Here is a 17,916-nt window from a genome sequence, read left to right as displayed (position 1 = left end):
TTCAAAATCATTGCCAAACATTTTCTCTCATAAAACCATGTTCTGACTCAAGAAGGTCTCCAGTGGGACGAGGAGGTACCATTGCTGGCTGCTGGCCTTGAGAGCATGGGCCACGGAAGGAGACTTCTGTTTCTGCTGAGGAAAGTGCAGTGGAAGCTTCTAGATTGCACTGTGAAACACAAGATGAGTCAAATACAAACATGCCTTAAAAAAATCAAGTACGGACCTCAGTGAGCTCATAAGCCTGAGTAATTAACATTTCTTTCTTTACTTGGCTGCACCGGCTCTTAGTTGTGGTTCGATGGATCTTTGATCTTTTCAGCATGTGGGTTCTTAGTTGTGGCATGCAAACTTAGTTGCAGCTTGTGGAATCTAGGTCCCTGACCAGGGATTGAACCTGGGCCACCTACACTGGGAGTGTGGCATCTTAGCCACTGGACCACCAGGGAGATCCCTGAGTAATTAACAGACTGGAGAAAACTCCACAGTGGTCCACACTGAACACACCACTCACATAATTCAAAAAGTAACATGCCGCCCCAATCATCAGTCCTCTGAGAAGTGAATCCACTGAACTAAAATCTGCTTGTTTCCACCTTATCTGCTCAATCTCAGCACCCATGTGTGATCCACACAGCATGTACCCACCTGCATGGAGTGGCCTTTGGAGCCAAACCAGCCAAACTTTCTGGCAAAGAATTGGGCTCATGTAATTTCATGTATAGGTAAAGCCTGTGACCACATCATTGTGTTTTACTGTTCTCATGCATGAGCACCTACTGGGGATTTATCTATTATTTTATTACTTTCCTTCTGTTTCTTTTCTATATGATAGTTAGGGCATAATGCTGCTTTTTAAATTTACCATCACTCTGAATGTCAATGAAAACATGTCAATGAAAAGAGAAGAACTATTGGTTAATTTGTTGAATGGATAAATTTCAAAATAATTATACTGAGTAAAAGAAGCCAGACCAAAAAAAAAAAGTATATACTGACTTCATTTATAGAAAACTCTCAAAAATGTGGACTAATCTATAATTTTTTTTAATTATAGAAAGCATGGTGGTTCATGTGTTTAGGGCTCCACACTTCCACTGCAGGGATCAAGGGTTTGATCTGTGGTCAGGGAACTAAGATCCCACATGCCTTGTGGCATGGTCAAAAAGATAAATAAATAAAAATGTTTTTAAATTATAGAAAGCAGAAAGCAATCATTAGTTGCTTGAGGACAAGGGGTAGAAAGGGGGACAAGGAAATTTGGGGGGAGTGATGGAGATGTTTACCATCTTGATTGTGATGATGGGCATGGATATTCACATAAATCAAAACTTATCAAATTGCACCCTACAAATATGTCATTTATTGGATAGCGTCACCGACTTGGCAGGCTACAGTTCATGGGGTAGCAGAGTCGGACACGACTGAGCGACTAAGCACAGCACACACATCACTGATTCAATGGACACGAATCTGAGCAAACTCTGGGAGAGGGTGAAGGACAGGAAAGCCTAGCGTGCTGCAGTCCACGGGGTCACAAAGAATCGGATGTGACTTAGCGACTGAACAACCTCAATAAAGTGCTTAAAATCTTTAAAAACTATTATCATTACACAAAATATATTTTATGACGAAGGAGTTATGTGGGTCTGTCATGGTTGAAACCCCCAGCATCAGGAAAATTCAGAAATGGGGGAAAATTTTTCCCACACTCCGATTCTCAGGCCAACTCTCTGTGCAATTTGCCCAGTGGCCACTAGGGGCCAGCAACGGCCCACGTACAGAAAGTGGGGCTGCGGGGTGCCAATAATTAATCGATTGATTCATTAATCAAGCCACGGGGTTCTAAAGAGTCTGACATGACTGAGAGACTGAACAATAACAATAAATTATTTATTAGCTGTATTTTTTTCTTTTGCATTAGCTGCCTGTTTCCAATACATCTCAGGAACTGGCTGTTGTCTGCCCCCTGGGGAAGGTACAGCAGGCATTGGTCCTGTTGTAGACGTCCAGAGAGCGGCCAGCCTGTCAGGCACATGGCAGGAGCCACAGGTAAGAGGATGAGAGGGAAGAGGAGAGTGGCAGGGCTCCCTCTAGGAAAGCAATTGGAGCAGCAGGCTGTATGCCACTCTGGCCAACACAATCCTGCAGGCAGCATGGATGCGGAGCACTAGCAGGTTGCAGGGTTCAACCACTCAGGTGGGACCGGGGCAGAACTCCAGTGCCCAGGGGGAGAAAGGCAGGACCCTCATCCTCATATTGGGCAGGTAACCAAGGCTAGAACTCAGGCCAAAGATCAAAAGCAGAAGCCCTGAGACTTACCTAGTGGTTCAGTGGCTAAGACTCTGGGCGCCCAATGCAGGGGGCCCGGGTTCGATCTCTGGTCAAGGAATTAAAACCCACATAAGGTTTTATATAAAACCCGCAAATAAGGCCTGGCACAGCCAAGTAAATCAATAACAAATATATATATTTGTTTAATCAGAAGCACTGGATGTTAGCTAGGCTTAAATTGAGGTTGAGAGGAATGGAAAACCCCAAATATCACTGGCTCAAACAGAGTAGAAGCTCCTTTCTCTTTCACGTTAAGACACCCAGAGGGAGTCAGCCTCCTACCAACAGGGTGCCCCATAGTGCAAAGGAGATGAAAGAGAGAGAGGATCCAGTTTCCCCTGTCTTGTTCTCCTATCTTTAGTCATGACTTTGCTCCTTGGCCCAAAATGGCTGCTAGGACTCAGCCTTTCCTTGCCATATTCCAGGTAACAAGAAAGAGGAGGGGAAGGAGAAGTACAGTCTCCTTTTTTAGGGCATTTCCTAGAATTGTGCAGACTACTTCACTTACATTCTATTGGCCAGAACCAGACCTAGCTGCAAATGACAGTGGGAAATACAGTCCTAGTTTCACACATTCACAGATGGGCCCAACTAAAAATCAGAGAGTCTATAAGTAAAAATCAGAGAATATGTGTCCAGGGACTCAAATTATGACATAAGGCAGAAGTGAGCAGGGGGCTCACACTTAGACCCAGGTGCTGGGGTGTAGCTGTTTCCACCTCTGCTGCCCTAGGTCCCAGGGCTTGGGAGGAATGGGGTCACATGAATTCAGTTGTGGGGAGGAAGGAGGTGTTGAACCTAGTCATAGGGCCTGACTGTCCCTGAGTACCTGCCACTGCAGCAACGGTGGGCCTTTTATAGCTGAGTGCAGCATCAGCCCTGGAAGAACTGTCTGCTCATTGTCAAGGACAGGCACAGACTCAAAGGCCAACAACTGCTTGATGCTGTGAAAGGAACTCTCAAGATGAGTCCAAGGGTCACAGACTGCCTTCTCCCAGGAGGCGGCAATGTGGTTGAGGACAACTGCCTTTTTTTTTCTTTACTTAAAAAATAATTTTAAAAAATTTACTATGGAATAACATGTACAAAGGAAAGTACATGAGTCATAAGTGATCTTCACACACACACACAACGAACACACCTAAGCACCCAGCATCCAGATCAAGAAGTAGAACCTTACCACAAGCACAGAAGACCTGAAGGGTCCCTTGCAGTGACTCCCTGTTCGCCCTCCTCCCACCTCCACCCATCCCACCCCACACCCTTCAGTGTCCACCCTTATCATTAGCATTTAAAAATCTCTCTGGGCAATTCCATAGTCAGTGTTGAGAATCACTGCTTTTGTAAAAACAGTTCTCTAACTTGGCTGTCCATTAGAATCCACTGGGATAGAAAGGGGAACAGAGACAGCTGCTTGAAGGCAGTGTGGTGCAGTGGGGAAACCTGGGGACCAGACCGACCTGCCAGTTATCAACTGTGTGACCTCGACTGAGTCCCTCCACCTCTCTGAGCCTCACCTGTGAAATGGGATAGCATCATCCCAGGCCCAACAGAGCTGAGGCTGAAAGATAGAGGATGTACGCCTAGGCAGATGTAGGGTCCAAATATGGCAGCTACAATTGTCATTTTTATTAAAGATGAGCAGCCCCAGGGAAATTGAAAGCCCTTCTTTCTGTATGCAGATGGGACCCCTCTGGGGATGGTGGAGTTAGGCTATGCTGATAAGAGGGTCAACAGGTTGGTAAGAAGCCCGGGCCTTTCTAGGGAGTCCAGAAAAATTCCACAGGCAGCAGAGATTCCAGGCTAAAGCCAGTGAGAGGTGGCCCCCGGTTAGCATAACTGCAACAGCACTGGGGACCAGCACCTGTAGATGAACTTGGGCTAAACTAACCCTTCTCCTTCAGCACGATGAGCAAGGAGCTGACTGGCTGCAGGCTGACTCAGAGCTGCTTATGGAGAAAAATGCAATGTTGTTGAGCACCTGCTTTGCGCCAGACGCTGCACATGAACGTCTTTAATCTCATGAGGTGGACAAACTCATCCCATTAATCTTTTTTTTTTTTTCTTTTTTAAGATTTACCTGTTTATGGCTGCACTGGGTCTTCATTGCTGAGTGAGGGCTTTCTTAGTCACGGTGAGCAGGGACTACTCTGTTGCAGCGCTTCTCATTGCTGTGATTTCTCTTGTTGCAGAGCATGGACGCTAAGGCTCCGGGCTCAATAGTTGCAGTGCACAGGCGTGGCATGTGGAATTCTCCAGGACCAGGGATGGGACCCATGTCTCCTGCATGAGCAGATGGATTCTTAACCCCTGGACCACCAGGGAAGCCCGCATCCCATTAATCTTGAGGGCCCTGGGGCTTAGAGGCAGCAGCGACTGCCTAACTCCAGAACCCAGCTGTCACCAAGAGGCTGGGAGCTGCCTCTCCACTGGGCTGCAGTGGCATCACCCCTATGGGTGTGGTGTGTACACAAATGACTTGTGAATACCTTGATTAAATACTCATTTCTCTTTTTTTCCTGAAATGAAAAGTATATGACTTTTTAAGCTGATGACTTTATCTTTTTTTGGTACTTGTTACAAGATATAATATTCACTTTAGAACATATAGGAAATACAGATAAAAGAAAAATATTAAAGTATCTCACACAGAGATGAGCACATCTATGTTTCACACCTGTTGTTCATCTGTGTGAGTCTGTGTGTGTGTGTGTGTGTGTGTGTGTAGGCAGAAATTTACCAAAAACGAGTCATGAGGTATACTTTGTTAGATAATTTGCTTCTCTTCATTTAACAATACAGTTGACCTTGAACAGCACAGGTTTCAACTGCGCGGGTCCATTTATTCCAGATTTTTTTCAAAACAAGGCAGGTTCCGTATCTGTGGATATGGAGGATTGGTTATGGGACTTTAGCACCTGGGGATTTTCGTATCTGAAGCAGGTTCTGGAACCAATTCCCTGTGGAAATGGAGGGACGACTGCAAACAGTGGTCGTATTTCTATGTCATCAAATATTTTTCTCCAACAGTGGCTCTTGTTAGAAGCCCCAAGGAAAGCTTAACAAATATTCATGTCTGCGTTCCACTTTCAGGCAGATTTAATTGACCCTGGATGGGGTTGGCCCATGGGACTTTTAAGACTCCCCAGGGGGTTCTAATGTGCAGTCAAGCTGGAGCACTCCTTGCCACAGCTCACTTTCCCAAGGTGGCCTTGCATTTTCTTTACTGAAGGGATATGTTGTAATTTGACCAACTCCCTTCCTTGGGCATTCAATTTGGTTCCATTTTTTTCAATATTAGAAACCAGGAGTCAGCAAACCTTTTCTGTAAAGGGCTGACTAATATGCTTTAGCCTTTATAGGCTATAAGGAGTCTGTTTAACCCTGCCTTTGTAGCACCAAAGCAGCCACAGACAATGCATAAAAGAAGGAGCGTGGCTGTGTTCCAATATAACTTTATTTACAAAAACAAGCAGTGGCCAATTTAGCCTCTGGGCCATAGTTTGCTGGCTCCTGCTCTAAGCAGTGCTATAGTGAATATCTCTGAAGCTACACCTTCTAGCATAAAATGACTATTTTCTTGGAATGGTGATACCGTTTACTTTCAGAAGTAAGACCCCTTCCAAATAAAACTTGAAATAGAATTCAGAAAAACAACAGGTAAGAGGGGCATCTTGTTAGTTACATATATTTTATAAATTCAAATGTACATTTTCTTTTTAAAAAGTCAGGGGTTGTAGATCATAGTTATTTTTGGTCATTTTTTTTTTTTTCTTTTCTGGTTTTGTTTCTGATCAGCCTCAGCACCTGTGGCATTCAAGTCAAAGTTTTGTAGAACCAACCAAATGTCTCTATGAAACCCTAGTGCTCCACAAGGAATACAGTTTGAAACCATCGCAATATGATAAACTCTTGGAAATATAGCTGGTGGAAGGCCTGAACCATTTCAAAGCAGCTTATGGATACTTCCCTGGCGGTTCAGTGGTTAAGACTTTGTCTTCCAATGCTGGGGGTGCAGGTTCCACCCTGGTCAGGGAGCTGAGATCCCACATCCCTTGCAGTCAAAAAACCAAAACATAAAACAGAATAAATATTGTAACAAATTCAATAAAGACTTTTAAAATGGCCCACATTAAAAAAAATCTTAAAAAAAAAATAAAAGCAGCTTGAATATGTCATTTCAGCTGTCAAATGACGCTGAAGAAAGAGGGGGAAAAAAGACGTGTTTCTAATATTCAAATAGGTGCGAACAGCTTCCTGTTGTCCAATTGGCTTTATGGGGTGAACGTTTTAGACACTGGTTCCTAGTGTGGTGTGAATCACTTCCTTCCCTTGTCTCATCCCTTTCAATGATTTGTAGAAGGTTCTCCAAGGTTTTCCCATTGCACATGCTCATTATGGCATTCAGAAACATCAATAAAATGATCATCTTATTCTCTTTCTTCTTCTAGTCTTACTGAGAAATAATTGACATACAGCACTGCATAAGTTTAAGGTGTACAGCATAATGATTTGACTTACATATATCATGAAATGATTATCACAGTAAGGTTAGTGAACATTCATCATCTTATATAGATATAAAAGAAAAAAAGAAAAAAAAACTTTCCTTGTGATGAGAACTCTTAGAATTTATCCTCTTAACAACTTTCATATATAACATTCAGCAGTGTTAACTATATTTATAATGTTGTACACTACAACTTTAGTACTTCATTATCTTTTTTTAAATATTTGTTTTTTAATATTTTTTTAATATTGTGTCTTTTATTTTCCTTTAATATTTTCCAGGTCTTAGCTGTGGCATGTAGGATCTATTTTCTGACCAGAGATTGAACTCAGGACCCCAACATTGGAAATGTGGATTCTTAACCACTGGACTACCAGGCAAGGCCCCTCCCTGCCCACTCTTCAGCCTTCTCTCTAGACACTCCGCAGCGCTGCAGCCTCAGCCCTGGGTCCCTGTGACCACAACCCTGAGCTCCCTCAGGTTTCAGAGCCACAGCAGATGCTGCTTCCCCTGCAGATTGCTCTTCCTGCCCCTTTTTGTCTGAATTTTCCTATGTACCTTTTCTGACTCAGTTCTCCTGTCACTGTTCCCCTAGCACATCATACAGAACTGTAAGTCGCCAAGATCACTGTGGCCGGACAGTGGGAAGGGGTGGCTGACTCATGTGGGATGCTGTGGGGTTCTTCCACTTGACCCCAAAGCAGCCCTGGTCCTCCCCCTCTCCTCTCCACAGTCTGCGATATTCCCCACAGCATCTGAGCTAAACAGGGAACCACCGACTCCCCAGAGCCTTGTCATTAGGAACTGGCATTTTGCTGCATCCCCCCTGTTGTGACGACTGGCATTGAAGCTGGTGCCAAATGGGCAACCCAGAAGGATCTTTCTCTTCCTTTTTTCCTTCCTCCAGGCTTGTGCTTTAGGCTTGAGAAGCCAGATGCTTTGGGGTTTAATTACACGCTGCAGTTAGAAGCACAGAATGTCAGAGCTGGAAAGGAAGAACCTTATTATAAATAATTGCTGCCAGCATTTATTGAGCACTTACTCTGTGCCAGGCCCTGTGCCAGGCCTGCTTCCAGGCATTACCTCACTTACCCTTCCCAACAATTCCAGGAGGCAGGAATCATCATCATCCCTATTCTGCAGGGAAGGAAACAAAAGGTTTTCAGGAGATTACAGGGCATTTCCCAAACTGTGCTGAGTGGTACACAGTGGCAAAAAAAAAAAAAAAAAAAAGTTTATTCAGGTTTTTCCACAAGATGGTATGGAAAAGTCCAAATGAACTATTTGACCAACCCATATTAGTTGCTGGTGAGGAAAAGCATCCCTTTGTTACACAGCACACCCTGCATCACCCTGGGAAAGTCAGAATGCACATGAGTAGTCTAAAGGCTCTGAGAAGTCCTGTAGTGAAGAAACCTGTTGGGGTCAGTGTCACTTCTGTGGGTACCTCACTGGGACTGCTGATCCAGAATACAGTTTGGGGAATGCAGATTATTACCCATGCTTCTCATCTTACAAATGGGGTAAGAAAGGCCTAAGATGATGGCATCTGGTCCCATCACTTCATGGCAAATAGGTAGGGAAACAATGGAAACAGTGACAGACTTTATTTTCTTGGGTTCCAGAATCCTTGCAGATGGTGACTGCAGCCATGAAATTAAAAGACACTTGCTCCTTGGAAGAAAAGCTATGACCAAATTAGATAGCATATTAAAAAGCAGAGACATTACTTTGCCAACAACGGTCCGTCTAGTCAAAGCTATGGTTTTTCCAGTAGTCATGGATGGATGTGAGAGTTGGACCATAAAGAAGGCTGAGTGCCAAAGAAGTGATGCTTTTGAACTGTGGTGTTGGAGAAGACTTGAGAATCCCTTGGACAGCAAGATCAAATCAATCCAAACTGTGCTGAGTGGTACACAGTAGTGTAAAAAAAAAAAAGTTTGTTCGGTTTTTTGTTAGTATCGATTGCCAGGTGGGCCTATCCTAACTAAAATGTTTAAATCCAAAGGTATTTTACATTATCAACCTTTCCAAAAAGGTTAATAAACTGCTTCCTGCATTTTATCAATTCTATCAAAAATATCAATCCAATTATCAAATTATCAAAACTATCAGTCCTAAAGGAAATCAACCCTGAATATTCATTGGAAGGACTGATGCTGAAGCTGAAACTCCAACACTTTGGTCACCTGATGTGAAGAGCCAGACTCATTAGAAAAGGCCCTTATGCTGGGAGAGATTGAAGGCAGGGGGAGAAGGGGACAACAGAGGATGAGATGGTTGGATGGCATCACTGACTCAATGGACACGAGTGTGAGCAAGTTCCAGGAGTTGGTGAAGAACAGGGAAGCCTGGCGTGCTGCAGTCCACGGGGTCACAAAGAGTTGGACATGACTGAGTGACTGAATGACATCAGTAAGAAAGGCCTGGGTAATACTTGAGGTACAGACCAGGCACAGATCTTGGGCCCCATGCTCTCTGCACATCCACCCCACCCCTTCCAGGAAAGAGAGAATGGAGAAGGGCAAACCATGAGCCATCTGGCCCCACTTCCTGTTTTTATAAATAAAGTTTTATTGAAAATGATCAGATTCAGCTCCCTTGATTTACAGATGAGCCAATCAAAGTGCAGAGAGGATAACTGACTTGTCAAAGGTCACGCAGACAATTAGGGGCAGAAATAGATTCTAGATCTCCAAAAACCAGGTATTCTCTGAGACACAAATCAGACAGGTGGCAGGAGGTGACGTGTGAAGTTCCTGATACCTGTGACATCTGCTCACAAGTTCTCCACTGCACAGTACTTAAAGAAATACTTCCCACTTTCTGCTATGGCATGAACACCCCTCAAGGCATTTCTCTAGCTGCTTTGGGCAAAGCCACCTTTGCATGAACAACCAGGCTCCTCTGTCTTCCACTCTGTGTGCATGAACAGAGCAGGGGCCAACCTCGAAATCTCCGGAGGGGCAAAGGCTAAACAGGGCAGTCTGTATTTATTTAAATTCTGTACCAGATGCAGGAAATCATTATTAACTTCCCTTCTGCCAATGTGAAACGTGAGATCATTTGGACAGGACCTGGGCATAAAGCAACCTTTGCCCGCTCCAGGAAGAGTTTGCCAAATGAATGACTAGCATAAACAGGAGCCCCAGGGCAGCTGTTTGAAACCACTTCAGAAAATAAATTCCTTTCAAGGGTTCTTGGGCCTCCCTGAAACAAGCTATGGTACAAGGGTCACCTATTGATATTTTGTGCGTGTGTAATCATGTATGGATGTGAGAGTTAGACTATAAAGAAGGCTGAACACCAAAGAATTGATGCTTTTGAACTGTGGTGCTGGAGAAGACTCTTGAGAGTCCCTTGGACAGCAAGGAGATCAAACTAGTCAGTATAAAGGAAATCAACCCCGGATATTCATTGGAAGGACTGATGCTAAAGCTGAAGCTCCAATACTTTGGTTACCAGATGCAAAGAGTCAACTCACTGGAAAAGACCCTGATGCTAGGAGAGATGGAAGGCAGGAGGAGAAGGAGATGACAAAGGATGAGATGGTTGGATGGCATCACCGACTCAATGGACATAGTTTGAGCAAACTCCAGGAGGTACTGAAGGACTGGGAAGCCTGGTGTGCTGCAGTCCACGGGATTGCAAAGAGTCAGACATGACTGAGCAACTGAACAACAACATGTTCAGTGTACAGTTGAATATGCAAATAAAATCATCCTGAGCTCTTCATTAAATGCAGGGAGCACTTTATTAACCTTTTTGGAAAGGTTGACAATGTAAAATGCCTTTGGATGTAAACATTTTAGTTTGGATAGGTCCACCTGGCAAGTGATACTAATTGGGGAGGTTTGATTAATCTCTGAATCTAGGGGAGGTGTCTTACTGATCCTGGATGGCCAAGGCAGGCCTGAGAGCTAAAGGTTCATCTAGAAACAGCTGTGGGGACAACAGTGGCCTCTGGGTGGAGGTTCTTCCTGGGGCAGCCAGACTGCCCAGATGGCCTTTCCAGATCTGGGAGAGGCAGGCTTGTCACTAAGGTGGAGGGTAAAAATAGTGCTGTGTGGGAGGCAGCTGGGCCCAGAGGCACTGGCTTCCTGGTTCTAGGGCGGCAGACAGCCCGCATACAGACACCTTCTTGGGCTCCTGAGGCCCCTCCCAAGTCCTGGGGCTTGGATGGGGGGGTGCTTTTCTTTAATATCAAAGCACACTCCTATATTCACCATTTGTCCCCCTGCCCTCCCTACCCCCATGAGCAAACAACTTGCTGGAACTGGAATGAGCTTGGGCTGGGTTATAAGGTAGCTAAGGGCTGAAATTCTGGCTGTGCCAGTTACCAGCTCTGTGACCTCAGGCAAGAATTTTCTCCTTTATGAGCTTTCATTTTCTCATCTATCCAAAGAGGCTTGCGGTCTCTCTTGGTAAGGCTTGCTGTGAAGATTAAATAACAATTTCTACCCTGCAGCCTCATTCTTCTGCCTCTCTCCCTTCCACCAGTTGCTCACCTTCCTGCACATGCTTTTTTTTTTTTCTTTTTGACCCCACCTTGTGGCATGTAGGATCCTAGTTCCCCGACCAGGGATGGAATCCACACCCCCGTGCATTGGAAGCGTGGAGTCCTGACCATTAGAACACAAGGGAAGTCCCTCCAGCACCTTCTTCAAGAGTGGCTCTGAGGCAAGCCAACTGCATGTCACGAGGACACTCAGGCAGCCCCTCAGGAAGGTCTACACAGCCGGGAACTGAGCCTTCGAGACAACAGCTGTGTTGAGGAATCACGTTAGAAGTCAATCCTCTACCCCCCACCATGGAGCTTTTATGTGACTGTGACCCCAGCCAACCCCTTGACTACAACCTCATGAGAAACCCCAACCCAGAACCACTCAGCTAAGCAGCTTCTGGTTTCCTGGCCCTCAGAAACTATTGCGAGATAATAAATATTTGCTAAATTTGAGGGTGATTTGTGATGCAGAGGTAAATAAGTAACACACTTACCTTTCAGGGTTATTGTATGAATTAACAGTTAACGCAGGACTGCCCTAGTGAGTGGCACAGTAGTAAAGAATCCGCCTGCCAATGCAGGATCCCTGATCTGGGGAGATCCCACATGCCATGGAGCAGCAAGGCCTAAGGCCCACAACTGCTGAAGCCCATGCACCTAGAGCCTGTGCGCTGCAACAAGAGAAGCCACTGCAATGAGAAGCCCATGTCCCACAGCTGGAGAGTAGGCCCCGCTCACTGCAACAAGAGGAAGAAAGCCCGTGCAGCAATGAAGACCCAGCACAGCCAAAAATTAATTAATCAATAATAAAAAGAATTGAGGGCCCCAAAGAGCTTTAAAAAACAACAACAACAACGAAAAACTGTTAATGCAAGGAGTTCCCTGGCGGTCCAGTGGTTAGAACTCTGAGCTTTCACTGCAAGGGCACAGGTTCAGTCCCTGGTCAGGGAACTAGCAACGCACAAGCTGCATGGTGTGACTTGAAAAAAAAAAAAAAGGCCAATCAAATGGCAACCAGACTGTCTGGGACCAGTGCCTCCAGAAAGGGCAGAAGGGAGAAGCAGAAGGAGGGAGTACCTGGCTGGGTCCAGGTAGGTAGGTCTCCACCACTCTGGGGAGGAGTCTGAGACACTGAATATACAATGGCCAGACCATATATAAAAACAGCGCTCTGACCCACGACCTATAGCAACAGCCCAGGAAGCCAAACCACAACCCTTGTAGCAACCAGCCCCAAACGGCCAGACATTGATCAATGACAAGCTTCTCTAATTTTGCCCCCACTTTCAACATAGTACAAATTGGGGAACGTTAAAGATGCTCCCCTAACCAATCATACAGGAAGCCCCCCATCTAGTTTGCCCACCTACACCTTTTCCAAGGCAGCAGTCTCCAATCAAGGCATATATGAAGCCTATCATCCACCTCCCCCCCCCCAACTATAAAGCTTTCTGCCTGCCCCTGTGTGTCTGTCAAGCACAAGTAAATATGACTGACTCCCTTGCTGTAGCAAACTCTAGAAAAATAGACTTTGCTCATTCTCCTTTGGGTGATCTTTGCTTACTTCCACAAGACCAAGTTCTCTCTCTCCCTTACTTCTCCCAGGTCATAGACAACATCTTTCTCTCCCACCAGGTGTCCAGAGAAAGCTGCTCAGGGGTGATGGGGGCCAGTTACAATTGAGTGTAGCTTTGGATGTGGTATATAAACACAATGGAATATTACTCAGCCATCAAAAAATGAATTAATTCCATTTGCAGCAACATCAATTGATCTAGAGATGATGATATCTATCACATACCTTATATGTGGAATCTAAAAAGAAATGATACAAATGAACTTACAGACAAAAAAGAAACAGACTGACAGACGTGGTGAAGGAGCTTATGATTGCAGAGTGGGAGAAAGATGGGGGAAAGGGAGTAGGGAGTTTGAGATGGACACGTACATGCTGCTATATTTAAAATGGATAACCAACAAGGACCTACTGTCTAGCACATGGAACTCTTCTCAATGTTATGTGACAGTCTGGATGGGAGGGGAGCTTAGGGGAGAATGGATACATGTAAATGTATGGCTGAGTCCCTTCGCTGTTCACCTGAAACTATCACATTATTAGTCAGCTATACCTCAAAAGAAAATAAAAAGTTAAAAAAAAATATGATATAACATACACGTGGAATCTAAAATAGATGATACAAACCAATATATCTACAAAACAGAAACAGACTCACAGATGTAGAGGCCAGGCTTGTGGTGTAGAGGAGGGAAGGAATGGGAGTTTGGGATTAGCAGGAGCAAACTATTATACAGAGGATGGATGAACAAAAAGATCCTACTGTATAGCACAGGGAACTATATTCAACATTCTGTGACAAACCATAATGTAAATGAATATGAAAAAGAATATATTATAGATATATGTATAATATATATTATATATATTATTATATATATATATCAGTTTGCTGTACAGAAGAAATTAACACAACATTGTAAATCAACTAATTTCAATAAAATTTAAAAAAGGAGAGTGTAGCTTTGGAACAGGATAGATCTAGGCTCAAATTGTGGCTCTGATGCTTAACTAGCTGTGTGGGCTTAAGTAAGTCAACCACTCTGAGCCTGTTTCCTCACGTCAAGGACACATTCACTGTAAGAATTCAGTGAGGGACTCCATAGAGGTCAAGTGGTTAAGGCTCTGCGCTTCCACTGCATGGGGCATGGGTTTGATCCCTGGTTGGGGAACTAAGATTCCACATGCATGCTGAATGGTGTGGTCCAAAAAAAACATTCATTGAGATAATATATTTGATGCACTGAGCATACATTAGGTGCTTAATAAAGGAAAGGTCAGACTTCATAGATGGCACAAGTGGTAAAGAATCTGCCTGTCTATACAGGAGACATAAGAGACACAGGTTCGATCCCTGGGTCGAGAACATCCCCTGGAGGAGGAAATGGCAACCCATTCCAGTATTTCTCACCTGGAAAATTCCATGGACAGAGGAGCCTGATGGGCTACAGTCCATGGGGTTGCAAAGAGTCAGACATGACTGAGGACACACATCAGCCTCCTCAAAGCCTCTTCCTGAAGTAGGCAGGACCCTGTAGCCCTGCTTTCCTTACCCTCCCCCACCTTTCTGCGCATTTGGCAGCTTGACTGACTTCAGCTGGATGGAGTCAGTCATGGGCTAAGTCCAGGGTACGTGAAAGGTCAGGGGTTTGTCTCAGAAGAAGGATGGACAAAGGGCATAAAAGTATTTCTGTAAAGAAATCCAACTGGTCAAAAGCAGAAGAGAGTGTCCAAGCCAGATACCATTCTCATTCTGTTCTGTCCTGGCCCTGAGGGGTAGTCAGGATAGGGAGACTCCTGCCCAGAAAACTCTGAGTGCCCTTGTGCCAGGCTGTGTTCCTAGGACTGAGGAGGTGATCTGGGTCTTTCTCTAATTTCTCCTCTGTGTGTGTGTCTATGCATATGTGTCAGTTTCATCTTTAAAATGAAAAATTCAGTAGCTTCCCAGGACACAGACACACAAATTAGTGTTCTGCTAATAGTGAGGGGGTGACTTTGAGATGCTCACCTAATGGAGACAGCCTGAATCCCCTCCCTCCAATTTGCCAGGCTCTTTCTTTCCATCCACGGTTTCTCTCCTTCTACAGCCATCCCTGGAATCCAAGCCTCCAGCCAGTCACCTTTTGCCTAGACTGTTGCAACAAGTCCTAAATGCTTTCCGTTCTTTCCTTTGATTCAACAACCAAAGAATACAAGGGTGAGAAATTATCCCCTATCCCCTGAATTCACACAATGAGTTTTAAAATATTGACAATGATCAGGACTGGGAGCAATGCACTCTTTTCTCCCAGTGGAAGGCTGGAGTGGAAACTGGTACATTTCTGGAGGGCAGTTTAGTCAGATGTAATTTACTGATTCTGCAGGTCCATTTTTCAAAATATGATAGAAATAAAAAATTACAGGTCCTGTACAAAGATTTCTTACCAAGTTCTTTATGGTAAATATTGTTTCTGATGAAAGAGAAAGAAAAAAAGAAAGAGGGAGGGAAAAAAGTAAAGAAGGAAGAGAAACAAATCAAATATCCAAAAATAGAGACTTTGGTTCAATAAATTGTAACAGTATAACAGTCTCTACTTTGAAACACAATTCCTTCTCTGAAAAGGATGTCGCAGGCCAGTAATTCTCAAAGTAAGTCCAGGAAGAGCAGAAAGAGCATTTGTTTGAAAGGCACAGATTTAGGGATTCAGAAACTCTGGGCTGGGCTCAGGAATCTGGGTTTTAACAAGCTTCTGTTGTAGATGAATATTTATCACTACGAAAGAAGAAACTGGTAAATGACAAAGGATTACAAAACAGCCTGTACAAAACGGTATTATGAACAGTGCATCCTTATTCTGAATACATATATAGAAACACATAGAAAAAGGCCAGGAAGATTTTGAAGCAAGGCGGTAACATGGACACTCTCTGGGTAGTAGGATTATGAGTTTTTAGATTTTTTTCGTTTTCCGAATGTGTCCTTTCTAACGAGTTTACAGTAATGTGGCTTTGTAAAAAAGAATAAAGGAAAAACGCAATAACCTATTTTTAAGTTAAGAAAACCACGTGGGGAGGGGTGGGGACGAGGTGGGAAGGGGACCGAGAGTACTCGGGCGAGGCTGGGACGGCCTGAGTCGGGGCGGTGGGGTTCGGCGGCCACCCACGGCCACGGCCCAGTGAGGTGGGGAGGGGGGATTCGGCGCAGAGGAAAGGAAAGGCCGCGCTGCGGGGAGAGGATGCGAGGGGTGGGGGGGTTCTCTGCAACTCCTCTGACATCTGGGAAGGCTTACCATGACCTCAGTCAAGAGCGGAGAAGAGATTTAGGGCAGACTTCAGGAAGAACTTAACTGCAGAGAGCATCAAATCCCAGAAGGGGCTCCTTGGGGCGATTTTTCCCGGCTGGAACAGATCAAGGATGCCTTGGGGGTGTCGAGCTTCGCCGACTGCGGGCGGGGCTGCCCTGATCTCCCGACCCCTTCCAACCTTGGGACACAGGCGGAGACGCGATGGCTGCGGGATCTCCCACCTCCCCACGGATGCGGAAGGAAGGAGAGGGGGCGGGGCCGTTGCTAGGGGAGGGGCGGCTGGGCGGGCGCCGAGCGCAGTCGGTGCCTAGAGGCGCGCTGGGCTCTGCGGCTCCAGCTCGCGCGAAGCCTGTTGCTCGACTCTCCGGGCCGCCGCTTCCCGCCAGGCGCCCCGGGGCCGGCGGCCGGAGGGGGTGAGGCGCGCCGGCAGCCCCCCACCCTCTCCCTCTCCCCGCGCACAGGTGGACCGGGGCTTCTCCCAGAGCGCCGACGCCGGAGAGCCTCCCCGTGCGCCCCGGACCGCGCGCCGAGACCCCCCCGGGCGCCGAGCGGCGATGAACGCGACCTTCCTGAACCACAGCGGCCTGGAGGCAGCGGGTGGCTTGGGCGGCGGCGGCGGCGGGGCTGCGCTGGGGAACCGCAGCCACGGGCTGGGCACGTGGCTGGGCTGCTGCCCCGGGGGCGCGCCGCTGTCCGCCAGCGACGGGGTCCCCGCGGGGCTGGCGCCGGACGAGCGCAGCCTGTGGGTGTCGCGCGTGGCGCAGATCGCCGTGCTCTGCGTGCTGTCGCTCACCGTGGTCTTCGGCGTCTTCTTCCTGGGCTGCAACCTGCTCATCAAGTCCGAGAGCATGATTAACTTTCTGATGCAGGAGCGCCGGCCTTCCAAGGACGTGGGCGCTGCCATCCTGGGGCTGTACTGAGCGCCGCCTCTGCCCGCCCTCGTCAGCGCGGCTGGAAGAAGACCGAGGAGAGCCCGGAACCCTAGATCCGCCTTCCCGAGCTCTGCCGCCGCCTCCGGGAGGGCAGCTCGAGGGCCTCCCCGCACCCGCAAAGCGCCACGGGGCGCCCGCCCCCAGGACACTGCAGGACTCCAGGCGGCGGCGCGGGAAGGGACTTCCACACCAGACTGCGTGCGGTCCAGCCTTGGTGGGCGGGATGGGGGTTCTTAAACTGGTTTTTGTTGTTTTTTTAAAGTTCTGGGCAGGGTGGTGGGAGAGGCTGTAGGAAGCATCTTGGGGCTGAGGTCACTCGCGTGGGAATTTTGTGTGTATGTAGGTGGCGTGGAGTGGGGGCCAGTTCCGACCAGCATGGCGAGGTTGGGGGGGAGTGCAGTTGTGGATGAATCTGAGTCACTGAGCTTGTTGGGCTTGTTGGCCTGATTTCGCATTTGAGAAGAGATCTTTTAATAAAGCTACAGCCGTCGGGGGCTTCCTCTGTGGGGTGTTGTGTGTATGCTGAGGCGTTTGCTGGCGGCGGGGGCGGTGTGTAACCTAGGAGCCAGCACGTTAAGCCGGTCACAGGACGCCTGGCCGCCGGACTGGGCATCTATGGGGGATGGTCGGGGTCTCCTGAGACCCCACTCCAAAGCCGGGAAGGGGGGGAAAGTGCCCGTTTTCTACTGCTGCCAGCTCGGGCAGGCAGGTCCTGCAAGGACGGCTGGACAGCTGGTGAGGTAAATTAAATCATTGGGAAATTTGAATCTATTCTG

The 17,916-nt window shown here is 46.7% G+C and overlaps 2 protein-coding genes across 4 annotated transcripts in view; one reads left to right on the top strand and one right to left on the bottom strand.

The window, feature by feature from the left end:
* Positions 1–16,436, bottom strand: part of LYZL6 (lysozyme like 6) — a 29,204-nt gene extending 12,768 nt beyond the window's left edge. The window contains exons 1-2 of one of the 3 annotated variants that reach the window (XM_065910160.1): positions 16,194–16,436; positions 4,415–4,617 (exon numbers count right to left, since the gene is read on the bottom strand). The gene's annotated coding sequence lies outside the window, so the exon portion shown is untranslated. Of the gene's footprint in view, positions 1–4,414; positions 5,091–16,193 lie in introns of those variants that run through there. The other 2 variants (XM_065910162.1, XM_065910161.1) reach the window with 2 other exon arrangements.
* Positions 16,437–16,520: 84 nt separating this feature from the next.
* RPRML (reprimo like) lies at positions 16,521–17,559 on the top strand. The gene has a single exon (XM_065910691.1). It carries the CDS (start codon positions 16,763–16,765, stop codon positions 17,126–17,128), a length of 366 nt encoding a protein of 121 aa, XP_065766763.1. The 5' UTR covers positions 16,521–16,762; the 3' UTR covers positions 17,129–17,559.
* Positions 17,560–17,916: the final 357 nt, after the last annotated feature.

This window comes from Muntiacus reevesi, chromosome 18 (assembly GCF_963930625.1).
Source record: "Muntiacus reevesi chromosome 18, mMunRee1.1, whole genome shotgun sequence".
Classification (NCBI taxonomy): Eukaryota; Metazoa; Chordata; class Mammalia; order Artiodactyla; family Cervidae; genus Muntiacus; species Muntiacus reevesi.
The sequence above is the reverse complement of the archived record's forward strand: the minus strand, read 5'-3'. Positions and strand labels throughout refer to the sequence as shown.

What these genes read in the sequence shown, in the direction of transcription:
- RPRML (XM_065910691.1), top strand. Translation starts at nt 16,763, where the DNA reads ATGAACGCGACCTTCCTGAACCACAGCGGCCTGGAGGCAGCGGGTGGC.